The sequence below is a fragment of the Geotrypetes seraphini genome, chromosome 3 (genome assembly GCF_902459505.1).
Source record: "Geotrypetes seraphini chromosome 3, aGeoSer1.1, whole genome shotgun sequence".
In the NCBI taxonomy this organism is placed as follows: domain Eukaryota; kingdom Metazoa; phylum Chordata; class Amphibia; order Gymnophiona; family Dermophiidae; genus Geotrypetes; species Geotrypetes seraphini.
In genome coordinates, this window is record NC_047086.1 from 112,001,395 (window position 1) to 112,020,503 (window position 19,109).

General features: G+C 42.4%; 1 protein-coding gene across 3 annotated transcripts in view; it reads right to left on the bottom strand.

Annotated features, from left to right (window-relative positions):
• CD2AP (CD2 associated protein) overlaps nucleotides 1-19,109 on the bottom strand; it is a 372,249-nt gene that overhangs the window by 252,654 nt on the left and 100,486 nt on the right. For all 3 annotated transcript variants that reach the window (XM_033938468.1, XM_033938469.1, XM_033938467.1), the window contains exons 4-5: nucleotides 4,699-4,799; nucleotides 1,163-1,283 (exon numbers count right to left, since the gene is read on the bottom strand). In XM_033938468.1, coding sequence (XP_033794359.1) covers nucleotides 1,163-1,283; nucleotides 4,699-4,799 — 222 coding nt within the window. The remainder of the gene's footprint in view (nucleotides 1-1,162; nucleotides 1,284-4,698; nucleotides 4,800-19,109) is intronic.

The following is a 19,109-nucleotide window of genomic DNA, read 5'->3' on the forward strand; positions in this document are numbered from 1 at the left end:
CACTACATCTAGGTTGACGTTCCTCATTTCCGTCTCTAATTCCAGAATTTTATTGCCTAAACTGCGGGCATTAACATACATAGCCTTCCATATTCTATGATTGCCTGGTCTGCATGGAGATTTTCCCGTTTGAGTTAGTTTGTCCCCTACTGTACTGTCTGCAACGTGAGTACTTACTTCAGACTCAGAAATGGAGTATATAAACAAAACAAACAGAAATAATAGTAGTAATCGTCTAATAAATTACAAAATCCCAATCAGAAAAGGTAACAAGTGTAATGTAATCAATCCTTCTGGAAAACAGTATTGAGTCACAGGTGTGGGTGGAAAAATTCAGTATGTCAAAGCTATAATAGCTCTGCCAGCATGAGGGAGTGGGCATCCTTCTTGCCTTCCAGAAAGGTTGGTGGTTGTTGGGGGTGGGAGGGTGGTGTCGTTCAGGCAGAAGGGAGTAGGTATCGCTCCTGCCGATTTTGGGGGGAGGGGTCTTCTGCCCTCTGCAGCTGGCTGAGCTGATCATAGCAGGGGAATTTCCCTCAATCAGCTGAGTTGGCAGGACTCCTTAAAGACGAGGTTTCAGCGAGTCCTGCTAGCTCAGCTGATTGGTGATTCCCCTGCTGCAATCAGCTGATGGCAAGCTGCAGGATCCCGTGGAAAAGATAAGCAGCTGAAATGAAGGCCTGGATTTTCCGGGCCTATATTTCAGCTGCTTATCATTGCGTGAATTGCTCCTATGTAGGCACTTTAGGCCTCCTAAAGCCACTTCTGGCATTGGCCACGCCTACTTTGGCATTCGGCAGCCTAAAGTGCCTTGTAAGTGAAAATCCAGTGCCTTTTATTTAGGTGTCAGTAGGCGCCTCACTCTTGCCATTTCTTATGGTGTTTATCCAATTAATTTAGGTGTGTATAGGGCATCTACTGGCGCCAAGTTTAGGTGACAGTTTTAGAATTTCCCTCTTGAACTGATAGTCTTCAGATTAAAAAAAAAAAAAAAGAGGGCTATGGATTTACTTGTTCCTTTGGTAAACTATAATAAAATCTTAAATATATGGAAAATCATTTATGTACAACATTTCTTTCCATACAAAGAATGATAAAAGCTCAGAAAAATGTTTTAATAGTTAGGAAGAAAACCAAGAAAGTATGAATATAATTTCTATACCTGCATCATCTGGACCATCTTGTGTTTCACTATCATCTGTCAACTCTAATTCTTTCACAAAATTAGAAGGAAATAATCCAGACCTCCCATGTAGCATTCCACTCCACCAGCCTTCTTCTACCTAAGAACATCAAACAAAACATGACCCAGGTTTTAAACAATATGCAAAGAGAAATCAAATATTTTTTAATAAGGTACTGATAGCTACTCAAAGAAAGAAACTGAACTTCAGAGTGCCAAACATGACAGCCTATTCAACTGCTTAATTACAATATTGTTTAACTGAAGAGAGCAGGATAAATCACACTCAAGTAGATATCATCTATCAGTGCCAACATGGAACTGCCAGAACAATTCTTCCTGTAGTGAATCCAAAATATCCTTGCTTCTAGACGATCCTGCAGCTGCGAATGTCCAATCAACGTTCGGCATATTAAAATCACCTACCAGTAGTACTTCCCCTTTCCTAGCTTCCTTGTTAACGTCTTCAATTAAATCTTTGTCCATTTCTTCTGACTGTGAAAGAGGCCTATACATCACACCAATGTAAATATTTTCCATTCCCTCTTTCCAGATTAACCCACAGTGCTTCTTCTTTACTCCCCCCCATGTAATATAATACAATTTAATGTAATGTTTCATAATACTGTCACTTTAATATTATTCTTAACTAGTCTTATAGCCCGTTACATTAACGGGTGCTAGAATGTGTGTGTGTGTCTGTCTTTATTTCTTTTTCTCTCTCCTTAGCCGCTTTCTGTGTTTTCTTGGGGGGGGGTTTCCTTGGCTGTTCACAACCACCCCTTGCCTGCTCCCCGTCCATTATCCCTTCCTTTTACCTCCCCTGTGTCCTCCACCACTCCATTACTGCTCACCTTATCCAGCAGCAGCCCCTTTGTTTTACCTCCCCCCTGTCCATCATCACCTTCTTCCTGCTCCCCCTGCACGGTCTAGTCACTGGCCTCATTAACAATTTAAAGCAGCTGTAAAATAACCCTTAGCATATCCTCATAAGCAAAATACAAAATATCAAACCATAACCAACCTACCGCATCACTGCTTATCCTCTCCTGTATTGCATCGCAAATGGCAACGTGCCTGGTGAACCCTTTCAGCCCCGGCTACATTGGGAATGCTCCAGACTGTGTTATAACTCTTCCTTTCCCATCTCACCTCCTGAGAGTGAAAAGGAGAGTGTTTGGACTTTTAAAAAGACCCCGGGGGGAGTTCTGAAGTGGAATTTTTGTTGTTAGTATGTGCAGAGAGGGAAGGTATAGTCCACGACACCAGGATGTTAACTTTGTAGTTGCGGCCATTTTGAAGATCGTTCTGCCCTGCTCCTTGCCTTAGTATATTTTTAAGTTGAAAGACACGGCGGTGGCGGCTCCTCTCAATATCCCCGACTGCATCGGACTTCCGACGCAGGTGGGGATCCTCAGAGGAGCCGCTGCCTCGTCTTTCAACTTAAAAATATAGTAAGGCAAAGGAGCAGGGCAGACCGAAGAACAGCACGGCTGACAGCCGCCGTGTCCGATATCCGCCTCAGGGGAGACAGCCGCCGCGTCCGACATCCGCCTCGGGGGAGGAGAGAGGATTTCAGGCAAGGAGCAGGGCAGACCAAAAAACAGCACGGGCCGACAGCCGCCATGTCTGACATCTGCCTCGGGGGAGGAGAGAGAGTGTTTCGCGCGCATGCACACTCCTACCTGAGGTGCCCTACATCTCACGGAAAACGGACGCACGCGATGGGAGTGTGCATGTGCGGCCTAGCGTTTTATTATATTACATGCTACTCCTCCACTCTTTTTACCTACTCTATCCCTCCTGAACAAATTAAAGCCAAGTAAAATTACATTCCCAATCGTGGTTCTCTGTAACCACATCTCTGTGATTGCCACTAAATCCAATTCAGCTTCTACCTATTATAGCCTCTAGATCTGGAATTTTGTTTCCTATACTACAGACATTGGTATACAAAGCTTTCCAGCTATTGCTCTTTCATCTCATTTCAATAATAGTATTTGATGTCTTATATTCTTTAGAGATATTAATTACCTAGGGGTATTTTACACCCATCCCCAGTATATTTAATTCAAAGGCCTCTTCAGTACATTAGCCAATGTGTAATGCAGCGGTCTCAAATGCAAACCCTTTGCAGGGTCACATTTTGGATTTGTAGGTACTTGGAGGACCGCAGAAAAAATAGTTAATGTCTTATTAAAGAAATGACAACTTTGCAATAGGTAAAACTCGTTATAGTTTATAAATCTTTCCTTAATTGTTTCTGATAATTTTAGCTATACACAGCTGAAAGCAGTGCAACATGCAGAAAGATGCAGGAAAGCGCTTGCATGAGGTTACAGCAGTGACGCGGGCAAAGTTCCAGAACAATGGTAACATACCGAGAGCCTCAAAATAGTACCTGGCGGGCCGCATGTGGCCCCCGGGCCATGAGTTTGATATCAAGTACTGCAGGGGAAGACTAATACAATCAACAGGTCTCCTCCTTTAAAGGTAATATTAGTAAACTGTGGTTATGCTAATATATATATATATACTCTATGAGGAGAGACTGGAAGCCCTGAATATGTATGTATACCCTAGAGGAAAGGAGGGACAGGGGAGATATGATTCAGACGTTCAAATACTTGAAAGGTATTAACGTAAAACAAAATCTATTCCAGAGAAAGGAAAATGGTAAAACCAGAGGACATAATTTGAGGTTCAGGGGTGATAGATTCAAGAGTAATGTTAGGAAATTCTTCTTTACGGAGAGGGTGGCTGATGCGTGGAATGCACTCCCGAGGGAGGTGGTAGAGAAGAAAACGGTGCCGAGTTCAAAGAAGCGTGGGATGAACACAGAGAATCTCTAATCAAAAAATAATGGGTATACATTGAAGGAACTAAGGCCAGTAATGGGCAGGCTTGCATGGTCTCTGTCCCATATATGGACATTCAGTTGAGGACGGGCTGGCGAGGGCTTCGATGGCTGGGATGGTCTGGAGTGAGCTTTGATGAAAACACCAGTAGATAGAACCTAAACACCCTACCGGGCAGGACTCTGAGTTTCCAGGCCAGAAATTTTTTTTTTTTTTTTAAAAAGGATCATTTAAATTAAATAATTAATTTATGGAGCATGTATGGTTGGGCAGACTGGATGGACCATTCGGGTCTTTATATGCCGTAATTTACTATGTTACTATGTATAAAGGAAGGGAAAAACTTTTGTTTAAAGAGGCTACCTAATAAAAAAAAAATGTGAACTAACCTCAATCAGCAATGATTTTCTCTCGATAGAAACAATTGAAGATAATTTGGTAGAGAATATAGGTAGTGTAGGCCTTGGAGTGGGGAGGGCCTAGACAACAAAGGCTGTTAACATTTTGACTTAATGTGAACAGCCAAGAAGCTGACAAATTTATTATTATTCCAGTGCCATGTCATCAAATTTATTATTATTCCAGTGCCATGTCATATGAAACCTATGGTTATTTTGCTTAAAGTAGTTTAAAAATTCAACAGCATAGCTAGCTTACCTCCTCGTTGATATCAACAATATCTCCCACTTTGAGCTCCAGTTCATCCTCATTCTGTGGAATATATTCAAATAGAACTTTACACTGTCGCTTCTTTGATTCTGGAGACACAAAATAGCAGAAAGCATTACCAAAACTACTGGATATCACTTTATAAAAGAAAAATAAATAAATAAAAACAAATTTCTTTGCTACCCCTCCCCATTGTTGCTTCCATTTTTGTTCTCTTTACCTGTTTTATATTATAGCTCCTCCCCTTTCCATCACATTGCTCTATATGGCATATTATGTATTGTCCTTGTTTTCATCTTGTGAATTTTAATATGTCTATTCTCTAAATTTTATTGTTGTAAAACGCTTAGTATTTGATAGGTATTTTTATCAAATCACTAATAAACTTGGAAACTTGGATCTAAAGAGCTACTACACCTGTTCATTTTGCTTTAACTGTTAACTATAGTTCAGTGTTCTTCAACCACCGATCCGCGGACCGGTGTCGGTCCGCAGAAAATTCCTGCCGGTCCGCGCAGGGCCAGCAAGATCAACGCAGTTAATTTTCCTGCCCCGGTGGTGTTGGCGGAAATTTGCTGTTCCATCCAGCCTCGGGCGATCAAGACAGGCTGCCGACGTCGGGGCATTCCCTCTGTGAGTCTCGCCTATGCGGAAACAGGAAGTTGAAACACAATAGGCGGGATTCAGAGAGGAAAGGTCCCGACGTCGGTAGGCTGTCTTGATCACTGTCCCTGCCGAGTCGTCGAAGAGGGCCGCGGGGAAGGTGCAGGAGGAAAAAGGGAGAGAGCTGCAGGTGCAGGTAGATGGTCAGTGTGCGCGGGGCCAGCGTGTGGATTGGGGTCATCGTCAGCGATTGTGCTGAGAGTCCACCCACGTGCGGGATGCTTGCATGCATCCAGCAGTTGAGGGTGCCTCTAGGTGCAGCAGGTTGAGCCCATGCAACTGTGGGGTTGTGCTGTGTTTGCTAGCTGCCACCGGGTTGTTGACAGCATCCACGGGTGAGCGAGTGGTGCAGAGCTGGCCCTGAGCTTTCCTGTATGTGGGCCGCTCACTCTTGAAGGCTCAATGGCAGGGCGGAGGGTAGGGGCCTTCAGCTCATCTTGGGCAGCAGGGCCTGCGGTTCAACGCTGTTTGTGCCGGCTTGGGGGGGCGCGAATGTGCAGGGCGTACGGGAGCAAGATCATGGGGAGCCTTCAACAGTGACTGTCTCCCCTCCCAGCAGCTCTCGTACTTGCCAGGGCAGTGATTCACTTCAGCAACTTCCTCTTTCCTCAGAGGCAGCAATGGACCCAAGGCTGCCTAAGTAAATCACTGCTGCAGGCAAGTACTGAGAGCTGCTGGAAGGGGAGGAAGCCATTGTTGGAGGCTAGGAAGCTGCTGGATAAAGGGAGAGCTGCTACTGGACCTGGAGGGAGGTAGAAGGAGAGATGCTGCTGGGAGGGGAGAAGGGAAAGGGATGGGAAGAGAGTTAATGTTGGATAGGGGGAGGAGGGAAGGGAGAAGGAAAGAAGGAAGGAAACAGCTGGCAGGGGATATTACAGGAGGGAAAGGGGGTCAGGAGTCAGGGTGGAATGGAGAGATCAGATGAGGAAAAGGGGGAGAGACAGAGGAATGAAAAAGTAGAAGAAAGATTGATGCTGGAATGGGGGTCAGCAGAGAAATGAGAGAGGGATAAAGATGCTAGATCTGGTGTAGGAGAGATAAAAATGAAGAAAACAGTGAAGCTGGAATGAATGAATGTTAAAAGGAGAGGAGGAAGCATAGACTGGATGGAAAGGGGAGAGGGGCATAGAAAGAAGTCAGATACATATGGGAAGGGGGAGAGGGCAGACAGTGGATGGAATGGGCAGATGCTGGATTGAAGAGACAGGGCAGACGCTGGAAAGAGTGAAAAGAAGATGAAAAGCAGAAACCAGAGACAACAAAAGGTAGAAAATAAAATAATTTTATTTCTATTTGTCATTAGAATATATCAGATTTGAAATATATATCCTCCTAGAGACATAACTGGGGACTGCAAAGCCCAGGCAGTGCATCTTTAGCTTCCAGCTGCCTTAGGGCTCTCTCTGACCAAGGGGGCACTCCCCTAACACTATTCCTGTCATGTGTGACTGCAGTATTCTGTTTAGCATGATATTTCTGTAATAACTGGGCATTATTCAGTTTTCTTGATAGTAGAGGGGATATATGTGAAGGGGAGACGAGACAAAGGGTTTGTTGGTCCTTGCTCTGTATATTTGTATTTAATAAAATGACAATTGTACAGAATATTGTTTCTTTTATACTTTAATAAAATACGTTCAATATAAAATCATAACTGAGGCTTGTGCGGATGGAATCAGATGGTTTGCGAGGACCGAGCTTGTGGAGATGGGGCAGAAATGGTTTTTTGAAATTTCAGTCTTAGTAGTTTGCTGGTCCACAAAATAACTATTTTATTTCTGCCGGTCCATGGGTGTAAAAAAGGTTGAAGAACACTGCTATAGTTTACCTCAAATCAGATACATCTCAGATAAACAAAAGCTTTCCTCATGCAGTGCTGGCATAAGGGAGGACAAACAGGGCAACTGCCCTGGGCCCCAAGGCTCTGGGAGACTCCCAGTGGGCCGACATGTTTTCCACTTTCTAACTACACCAGTCCGACGTCACCCTCACCTTCAATCTTGTGGGACAAATCCATTTTGTTGCATGGGACCGCCGATCATGGTAGCGATTTTCAACCACTGTCTACAGCCCCTTTCGGTGCTTTCTTTCTACCAAAGTCCATCCCCAATGATGCAACATCCTGTTTCCACCTCGGTGGTCAATGGCAGAAGAAAAGCTTGGAGAGAGGCTGCAGATAACAGTTGAGATTTGCTGCTATGGCCAGCAGTCCCCTGCAACAAAAATGGATTTATCCGCAAGACTGAAGGTGAGGGCAATGTCGGAACGAGAGTGGATACAAGGGGGGAGGTCATGCTGGGCTAGGAAGCCCCCTGGGACCAGCTATTTTAAAGAATAAAATAGAAGAGAGAAGAGTTTCAAAGATGTGCCAGGCTGGGGGTGGGGGGAGGTAAAAGGGAATAATTTATGGGGCTTCCCTCCCCCCTTGTTTAGCAACAAGGGGGGAGGGAAGAAGAACAGAAAAGGGAGGGAAAGATGTTGAACCATGAGGAGAGAGGATGAGAGATGGACTCATGGGAGGACAGGAGGGAAGAGAGGTGGAACAAAAAAGATGGGCTAAAAGATGGAGTAAAAAGAATAGGGAGATGTAGCCTGATAAGAGTGTAGAAAGGAATGGGGATTCTGGAAGTGGTGAGCCATTTGGAAGAGGCCAAAAAGAGGGATGAGAAGAAGATGAATGGGAGAACAGTGAGTACAGTGGTAGAAATGTGGTAATGGGGAGCAGATAGAAGGAAACAGGAGGCTGGGAAAATAGTGAGATGGGAAAATAGGAGTGTTAGGGTCTGAGAGGAGATGGAAAATTGATAAGTACAGTAGTCTACACCCTGGACGGATTGAATCCCAAAGACACTACTTAATATACCAAACAAAATCTCACTAAAACTCGCATGCCACCACAAATAAAACCTGAATTACTACCACATTCTCTGACTACAAAGATGCACCCACCTGCAAAGAAAAGCTATTTCACCTCCAAGTATGTTTACACTGGAAATGCTGCAATTTAAACCACTCTATGTCCACTAAGTCTGTATTTGTAAGTCTGCGTGTTATGTCTATACTGCAATTGCTGTAATCTACACCCATGCTGTAAATGCTGTAAAGTCCGTTTATGTCTCACTAACATTTGTTCTACCCATACTATGAATGTACTCCTATAACCCTTTCTGGGCTCCTTTGGAAGGACGGGCTAAATAAACGACTAAATAAATAAATAAATAGTTGTGAATTTAAAAAGAAGGGAGAGAGTTTGCTCACGGGGGGGGAGGGGGGGAGAACGTGGCAAGATGGTGGATTAAGGCTGCAAATGTTCCGAGGTTTAGAACTGCTTGACATGTTTTCCTCTCCTTTTTCCTCATGCCTCATCTAAAACGTAAGGTCAAATCTGCCATTGCCACCCTCACAAACATCATCCCCAGCTCAGCAATCCCTGGACTAATATGAAGTTAAATTGAGCAAAATACCAGAAGATGGTCCTGCTAGCAGTTTGGAGGAAGTATCCCCTACCGCTTTGGGATTAGACACATCGTTGTCTCCACCAACGGTCCTTCCTCTTCCGTGCCCGGCTGTGGAACGGGAAGAGACGGAGCTTCCATGCCTATCAGAAGGCAATGAGCTCAAGAGTTCAGATGTCGAAGTCTCACCTGCAGAGCTGATTACCAAACTAAAGAGCTCTATTCAGTATCCAGCTGGTGAAAAAACATGAGGTGACTCTCGAATATCAGGAAGGTGATCCAAAAACTGTACAACACAGTTGCTAAATCTACCCAGAGACTACACTTCTTGTGAGTAAAGTAAAAAAAAAAAAAAAAAAAAAATTTTAATTTTATTTTTATTTTTATTATTTTAAACAATTTACAAATTACACCACTTGTTAATGAAATACAGTGCAAAGAAAAGAAATATTAAAACAATTCATTTTTGACGATCAAAGAAAAATGCACTCTCTCAGACCACTATAATACCAGTGGGGGAGAATCCTAATGAAGGTAATGGGAGAACCATTAATACAACAAGATTAATAAAAAGAAAATAGCAAAAACGAATAACTCGAGCTGTCTTCTTTTCTTATCATTCATTTAGTAGTGTCAGTTGTTGTTATCTTCTTGAGGTCCAGGAAAGACCTCAGATGGTCTGGTTGAAAAAAAGACATATCTCAGTGCCAGATATTTAATTACCGGTACACATTTGCAAGGATATGCCAAGAGGTAACTGGCATCTAGCTTCTTTGTTTCCTCTCTCATTACTATGAACTGTTTTCTTCTCTCTTGAGTAGATTTAGTAACATAAGGGTACAGCCATAACCTCTGACCACAATAGAGAGAAGTAGAATTTTTTAAATTTATCCTCATAATTGAGTTCAAGTCCTGTTCAAAGACAAAGTTGACTACTAAGGTTGCTCTTTCTTTAACTTGAGAGATGGATTCCTCCAAAATTTCTGTTATATTAAAAAGATCCTTTTCTGATTGTATTGCAGTCATAGAGACTGAGTCAATTAGCTTATCTCCTGTGTACTGGAAAGATCTACACTTTTCATATCATTTATTTGTCTTTGAGAGCGATTTGAATCTGGTTCTAAAATTATTTTTTCGTAAATCGCAATCTTTTTTCTATGGGCAAAAAATTTGGATATATCCATATGTGACAAAGAATATGCAAGGCAAAAGGAAGTTGTTCCTTGCCATGAAGAAGGAAACTAAGGGCTAGATTCACTAAACTGGTTTTGCGATCATTCCCCGACCCAATTCACTAAACTGCTTCCCGATCAATCTCCTATCCGATCCACCCATGCAAATGAGAGGAAATAGCATGCAAAAGTAGGAAGCAATCGATTCACTAAGTAGAAGAAGAAACACCGATTGGGTTTGCCGATCCGAAAAGAAGCGACTGCAGAGGACCAGTCACTTACTATCTTTGCCGGCTCTCCTGCCCACAAATATCAGTGTCGAGGTTACAACCAAATATAAAACAACCATTAAAATAAAAACTGTAAAATAAATTTACATATGCATAAGAATTCACTCCTGTTTTATATTTTGTAAAATGCGCATTGCAAGCCGTTGGTTTTAAAGCGTGTTCTGTTTGATAAATGTCCATAACCTGGTTACACAAAAAAATAATTTACTGCGTCGGTCACAAAACATTTCATTTAAAATATGTCCAAGTAATAGGACCAGCAAAGTAAACTGCAGCCACCCCTTCCCCTTTCTCTAGAGCTCACTTGACGTGCACGAATAAACCCCATCCACTAACTACGAAGTAAAGGGTGAAGTGTTAGCATATGCATAAATCGCATCAATAACCAACAAGGATACTCTGCGCATGCGTTTCGATCGCTCTTACAGCGATCCATAGGATCGATAAAAGGGCATGTGCCCAATCAGATCATTTGCATTAAAAAAGATAGTGAATCAATCGCTGTTTCAAAATCGGCCAGGAATCAGCCAACAGCAATTGAATCACTATCTTTAGTGAATCTGGGCCTAAATTCCTTGGTGCTACTTTTTTGCTGGTATACCCCTGCAAAATGTGTGCTGAAATACCTTGGGTTAAAATATGTCTTTTTTGAACCGCAACAACTGAGAGCCTTAATAGATATGAAAAAGATAATGAGAAGACAAGAATCAAAGGAATGATTTGAGATTGGCTCAATTGTTCTCTTTCATTAGCCTTTACGTTAAGATGTTCTTTCTTCTTTGTCTTCTCTTAGAGATTTCCAAGTGTATAACCCCTCAATGAAAATTGTGGTCTAAGGAGGATTATGTTTCTAATTTCTTTCTTTTTGTAAGAAGGTAGGGAAGAATTTTTCTTTCATTTATTGTTTCTTCCATGTTTCTGTATCAAAAGTGAATCTTGTAAATTTTATGTTTAAAATGATAAATAAATAATAAAAAAACAGATGGGTGAAAAAAGAGAATGTGATTTGAGTGGACAGAGGTAGAAAAAAGGGAGGAAAGCAGAAAGGGAAAAAACAATGTGTTGGAGATGGGCATAGTGAGGGAATGCAGCAAGAGAGAAGAGGAGAATTAGTAGAAGATAGACAAAAAGCAGAAAGAGAAACTGGGACCAAGATGATGGAAAAAGAAAATGTCCAGACAACAAGGTAAAAAAGTGTTTTATTTTTAATTTATTAATTGGAATATTTTAGCTTTGGGAAATGTGCATCATAAATGTATTTGTATTGCTTTTAGTGGTCCTGCCAACTGAAGACCTCCTTCTAGACTAGGGGTGTCCAACCCGTGGCCTATGGACCACATGTGGCCCAGCAAGATGTTTCATGTGGCCCGGCTTGAGGGCGATGCGGTGTTTTGTTCATTGCCACACCCAGCCGGCTCCTTTCTCCTCCTCCCTATCAAAGTTGTTTCTCTATACAAAGCTGCGGCTGGTGGCTGAGCTGGAAGTCCTTCCCTCTGATGTTGACATCAAAAGGAAGGGCTTCCAGCTCAGCCACGGGATGCCTGTAGGAGCAACTGCCCTTGGCTTTGTGCAAAGAAAAGACTGCGACAAGGAAGAGGAGGGAGCCAGCCAGAAGGTAAACAACTGCCAGAGGGAGGCACGTACTTGAGGCACAGAATGGAGGGAGGAAGGGAAGAGGGCTTGTAAGGACTCGAGAGGGAGGGAGCACACACTTTGGATAAATAATGGATGGAAGGAGGGAGGGGGCATGAACTTGGGATACAGAATGAAGGGAAGGAAAGTTCATGATCTGCAAGCCCTGATATTAGAGGCAGATCTAGATATTGTTGCTATCACAGAGACATGGTTCAATGAATCACATGGATGGGATGCAAACATACCAGGATATAATCTTTTTAGGAAGGACAGAGATGGTCATAAAGGTGGAGGAGTAGCTCTCTATGTAAAGATCAATATCCAAGCGACCGAAATGCAAGGGACCTGGGGAGAGGAAGAAGCGATATGGATTGCTCTGAAAAGAGAAGATGGAACTTCTATCTATGTGGGTGTAGTCTACAGACCTCCGACTCAATCGCAGCAAATTGATAAGGATCTGATTGTGGATATCCAAAAGTTTGGAAGGAAAGAGGAGGTTCTGCTGTTGGGAGATTTCAGCCTGCCGGATGCGGACTGGAATGTTCCATCTGCGGAATCGTAAAGAAGTAGGGAGATTGTGGATGCCTTTTAAGAGGCTCTGCTCAGACAAATGGTGAAGGAACCCATAAGGGAAAAAGCGATATTGGATCTGGTCCTCACAAATGGAGAGTATCTCTAATGTTCGAGTGGGTGCTCACCTGGGTAGTAGCGATCATCAAACAGTTGGTTTGATATAACGGCTAAAGTGGAGAGCGGCCGCACGATACTTAAAGTCCTAGATTTCAAATGTACAGACTTTAATGCAATGGGAAAGTACCTGAAGAAAGAGCTGTTAGGATGGGAGGATATAAGAGAAATGGAAAGACAGTGGTCTAAGCTGAAAGGAGCGATAAAAATGGCTACGGACCTTTATGTGAAGAAAATCAATAAAAACAAGAGAAAAAGGAAGTCAATATGGTTCTCCAACCTAGTGGCTGAGAAAATAAAGGCGAAAGAGTTGGCGTTCATGAAATATAAAAAAACCCAAGAAGAGGAGAGCAGAAAGGACTACAGGATGAAACTGAAAGAAGCCAAGAGAGAGATACGTTTGGCGAAGGCACAGGCGGAAGAACAAATGGCTAAAAATGTAAAAAAGGGAAATAAAAATTTTTTCAGATATATTAGTGAAAGGAGATAAAAAATGGAATTGCTAGGCTAAAAGATGCTGGGAACAAATATGTGGAGGGTGATGAGGAGAAAGCAAATGTGCTAAACAAATACTTCTGCTCTGTGTTCACAGAAGAAAATCCTGGAGAAGGACCAAGATTGTCTGGCAAAGTTACACGAGAAAATGGAGTAGATTCTGCGCCGTTTACAGAGGAGGATGTTTATGAGCAACTTGAAAAACTGAAGGTGGACAAAGCAATGGGACCAGACGGGATCCATCCCAGGATACTAAGGGAGCTCAGAGAGGTTCTGGCGAGTCCTATTAAAGACTTGTTCAACAAATCTCTGGAGACGGGAGTGATTCCTGGGGATTGGAGGAGAGCGGATGTGGTCCCTATTCATAAAAGTGGTCACAGGGATGAAGCAGGAAACTACAGGCCGGTGAGCCTCACTTCAGTTGTTGGAAAAATAATGGAAGTGTTGCTGAAAGAAAGGATAGTGTACTTCCTTGAATCTAATGGGTTACAGAATCCGAGGCAACATGGCTTTACAAAAGGTAAATCGTGTCAAACGAACCTGATTGAATTTTTTGATTGGGTGACCAGAGAGCTGGATCGAGGACATATGCTAGATGTAATTTACTTGGATTTCAGCAAAGCCTTTGATACAGTTCCTCATAGGAGGCTGTTGAACAAACTTGAAGGGCTGAAGTTAGGACCCAAAGTGGTGAACTGGGTCAGAAACTGGCTGTCGGACAGACGCCAGAGGGTGGTGGTTAATGGAAGTCGCTCAAAGGAAGGAAAGATGACTAGTGGAGTCCCTCAGGGTTCGGTGCTGGGGCCAATCCTGTTCAATATGTATGTGAGTGACATTGCTGAAGGGTTAGAAGGAAAAGTGTGCCTTTTTGCAGATGATACCAAGATTTGTAACAGAGTAGACACCGAAGACGGAGTGGAAAATATGAAAAAGGATCTGCAAAAGTTAGAGGAATGGTCTAATGCCTGGCAACTAAAATTCAATGCAAAGAAATGCAGAGTAATGCATTTGGGGATTAATAATAGGAAGGAACCGTATATGCTGGGAGGAGAGAAGCTGATATGCACAGACGGGGAGAGGGACCTCGGGGTGATAGTGTCCGAAGATCTAAAGGCGAAAAAACAGTGTGACAAGGCAGTGGCTGCTGCCAGAAGGATGCAGGGCTGTAAAAAGAGAGGCGTAGTCAGTAGAAGGAAGAAGGTGTTGATGCCCCTGTACAGGTCATTGGTGAGGCCCCACTTGGAGTATTGTGTTCAGTTTTGGAGACCGTATATGGCGAAAGACGTAAGAAGACTTGAGGCAGTCCAGAGGAGGGCGACGAAAATGATAGGAGGCTTGCGCCAGAAGACGTATGAGGAGAGACTGGAAGCCCTGAATATGTATACCCTAGAGGAAAGGAGAGACAGGGGAGATATGATTCAGACGTTCAAATACTTGAAGGGTATTAACGTAGAACAAAATCTTTTCCAGAGAAAGGAAAATGGTAAAACCAGAGGACATAATTTGAGGTTGAGGGGTGGTAGATTCAGGGGCAATGTTAGGAAATTCTACTTTACGGAGAGGGTAGTGGATGCCTGGAATGCGCTCCCGAGAGAGGTGGTGGAGAGTAAAACTGTGACTGAGTTCAAAGAAGCGTGGGATGAACACAGAAGATTTAGAATCAGAAAATAATATTAAATATTGAACTAGGCCAGTTACTGGGCAGACTTGCACAGTCTGTGTCTGTGTATGGCCGTTTGGTGGAGGATGGGCAGGGGAGGGCTTCAATGGCTGGAAGGGTGTAGATGGGCTGGAGTAAGTCTTAACATAGATTTTGGCAGTTGGAACCCAAGCACAGTACCGGGTAAAGCTTTGGATTCTTGCCCAGAAATAGCTAAGAAGAAAAATAAAAAAAAAATAAAAAAAATTTAAATTGAATCAGGTTGGGCAGTCTGGATGGACCATTCAGGTCTTTATCTGCCGTCATCTACTATGTTACTATGTTACTATGAGCATGAGCCAAAGGATGGAAGAATGGAAGGAGGGAAGGAATAGAAAGGGAGAATTGGGTGTTAAGAGAGGGAAAAAAATGGTGCACATGGGGAGATGAAGAAAGAGGAGAATTGTTGGGCATAGGGAGGGAGGGAGGGAGGGAGAGAGAATTAATTACTAGACATGGCGGTGGGAGAGGAGTGAGGTAGAGATGCATGGGGAAGAGAGATAAGAGGGAGTCATGCTGGATGTGGTGATAGAGAGGGAACAGTGGGATGGATGGAAAGGGATGCAAGAGGGGTCTCAAGGAGGTAGAGAAGGTGGGAAGAATACTAGGATCAGCGTTACATACAAATGGTTTAAAAAACAGAAGCTGTTCTTAACCTGGGGACTGCCTGTACTGCGCATGTACAGCCTGTGGTCTGTGGCCTCTAGTGTGCGGCCTATTACTTAGGCCAGGGTAATTTATTAAGAGGGTGTGAGAGCTGAGTTTGGAGAGCTGAATGTAATTTGTGACCGGGCAGTTCTACAGGTGAGGGGTAGAATTTTTTCAAATGAGATATTAATTAAAATGCTGAGGCTCAATACGATGATGGCTCTAGTGTTACTGAATATCTCACAGGCTGCTGTTATTTACAAATTTGTAAAAAAAAAAAATAATAATAATAAATCTTAATCTCACTGAAAAAATTCTACCCCTCACCTGCAGGACTGCCCCATCACAAATCACAATCAGCTGCAGGAGATATATTTTTTTAATTATAGACTTTTTTTGCACTTTATTGGGTGTTAGGTTCACCAAGGCTCTCCAAACTCAGCTCTCACACCTTCAAATTTTAATAAATTATAGGTGAGCTAGGGAGAGCCATGGAAGTGACTGAATCTGATTTTTGGAACCCCTGCTACATGCAATTAATATGCGACAAGTGAGGATCCACTCAACACAACAGTGTAATTAAAAAACTTCCCAGTTCAAGGAAAGCCAAAAGCAGCAAGTAGATTTTCTGGCATTGAAGCTAAAATGTACAGACTGAAAGAGACAAGAATATGGGTGGTTGATTTTCCACATTTTGGATGTTTGCAGTTAGAGAAGGAAAGGACATTTTTAACAACACAAAATTGCCAATTAGCTTGCACCTCAGTTATGTATGTTATATCTGTTTTTAAAGGAGACAATTTTTTAAAAAACAATAAGTAAAAAATATCAAAAACAATTTTAAAGGGACACTATGGAGAGGAACCCAAAAAAGCAGTACAGTTGACTCCACCTAAATGCACGTCGGTTAAGCACATGCTTCGGTTATCCGCAGCCTACCACTATGATCCCGTTTTTTTTACATTAAAGTAAATAGACGTAAACTCCAGATAATTGCAATTCTGATAAGCACACAATCCGCTTATACGCACTGATGTTATAGATCCCACCTCTATTCGTTCACATTACGTTCACTTCAGTTAAAAGCAATCACATTCTCACGTGGATGAGCCACATGTTTCAGAACAGCAGTCTAGGCCTGGCCAGGTGTTCTAACTTTCGGAATTGCACCATGGTATCACATGGACAAAAATCATTGTCTTTGGCTGAACGTGTCGATGTCTTAAAGAGACTTGACCAACGGGAAAGTCAGGTCTCTATTGCAAAACATTACAGCATTCATCCTAGCCAGACTTCTCGGATTTAAAAAAAAAAAAAAAAAAAATTTATGTCATATTGAAATGCTGGCAAAACAACAGCAATCCTACCAGAAAACGGAAAACAATTGGGAAGGCTGGAGACGTTGAACAGGCATTGCTGCGATGATTTGCTGAAGCTAGAAGTTGACAACTGCCAATCAGTGGGACTCTGCTGATGGAGAAAGCAGCACAGCTATCCAAAGAACTGGGCGTACAAGACTTCAAAGCAACAAACGGATGGAAAGAGAGGTGGAAAGTTTGTAATGGCATAAAATTTAAGAAGCAGCATGGCGCAAAATAAGACGCGGATGAGTTTGGTGCAGAAAAATTGCGCATGGAAATATTGCCATCAGTCATTGATGGATATGAACCATGTGATGTGTTCAACACTGATGAGACGGGCCTCTACTATCATGCCATCCCTGACGGAACACTGGCTTTCAAATGCAGCAAAGATGTTGGCTTCAAAGTGCCAAAGGAACGATTGACATTGCTGCTCAGTTAAAATAAGGATGATAGTGAAAAGCTCCACGGCTGACTGCATTATGACTGCTATTCACAGACCTCCATTCTTAGAAAAAAAAAGCTTTGTTTCCTTTTACTTTGTGGTTTTAGCTTTGCTTCCAGTAACAGCCATCAAGCGTAAAGAGAATGAATTACAAACATAAGAGAGTGAGTTACAAGCATCTGCAGATACAGCTTCAAAGAAAATGGCCACCAAGCATCAAGAGAGTGAGTTACATGCATTTGCAGGTACAGCTCCAAAGAGAATGGCCACCAAGCATCAACAGAGTGAGTTACAAACATTTGCAGGTACAGCTAAAAGGGAAAGCAGCATGTCTGAGTGACAAAATATATGTTTTAGACAAGCTTCATTCTGGCAACTCTGTTTCTGATGTCAGCTGTGAGTTCAATGTGAATAAATCCACAATATGATCCATCCAACAAAAAAGAGGATGATTGTTTGCGAAGCTGCACCAGAAAGTTCCAAAACATCTGTGGTTCATGATCAGTCAATGGAAAAGACGGAGAAGCTACTAAATTTGTGGATAATGCAAAAAGTGAATGAGAAAAAAAAGCACAGTAGACAGAATTGATGTCAGGATGAAAGCCAGTCACATTTACAAACATCACCCGATGCAGGAAAAGGTGAAACCATTTTCTGCGAGTTCAAGTTGGCTAGAATGTTTTAAAAAGTGATATGCGCTAAAATTGTAAACTTTTCCAGGGTAGCAGGTTCAGCTGACAATGAAGCTGCTGAGGAATTTAAAATGTATCTGCTAAGTGTAATTTAAGAAAAGGTCTTCAATGTGGATGAGACTGGCTTGTTTTACAAGCAGACTGGGAAACTGACACATATAATGAAAATGACAGCAAAAGCCCCTCGATTTAAGGCATATTAAAGATCACACCACCCTGCTACAGTATGCCAATGCCAAGGGTGATTTCAAATGCAAGCCTCTTATGGTCTTCAGAGCCCAAAATCTCATGCACTTAAAGGAAAGATCCTGAACTGCATGCCAGTCCACTGGCTGATGTCTGTTATTCTGGAATTGGGTCAACAACTGTTTCGTTCCAGAAGTTGAATGTTATCTCCACCACAAAAACCTTGTATTTAAGGTATTGCTAATTTGGGATAATACACCAGTACACTAAATCCTGGAAACACCCTGACATTGAAGTTCTCGTCATGTCTCCTAACAGAACATCCCTCGCCCAGCCCCTTGATCAGGGAATAATATAAAAGTTTTCAAGAACCACAACATGTGAAATCTGTACAGACGCTTTAGATGCTGACCAGAAAACCACCATGTTTGATTACTGGAAGACAATAAGCAACACAATAGACTATTTTGGCATAGCCTGAGATGGTATCACATAGGACACTTTGAACAATTGTTGGGAAAAAGTTTAGCCAGTGTTGCAGAAAACACAAATAGGAATATGGAAATCATCATGCGCTGTGCTTGAAAAATAAGCAGAGAAGGCTTTGAGAACATGACATGTGAAGACATGGAAGAAATTTTAGGAGAGTGTCATACAGCCTAGTACTGAATACCTGGATGAGATGACACAACAAGGCATCAGAGACTGTGATGATGGAGAAGCGCCAAACATTCCAAGATTCGTGCCTCTAATGTCAGCAAAAAAATAGCTGGATGGGAATCAACACTGGAAAAACTGTTCAGTGATATGGAGGAATGTGATCCCATGCTGGAGCGCAGTATGACATACTCTGCGTTTACCCCTTACGCCGAGACACTTAAGGATTTGAGAAGAAAAGCCAAGCAGACAAGGTGTAGCATGATATGATTAATTTTGTTAAAGTATACATTTATTGCCTGAACCAAGATATG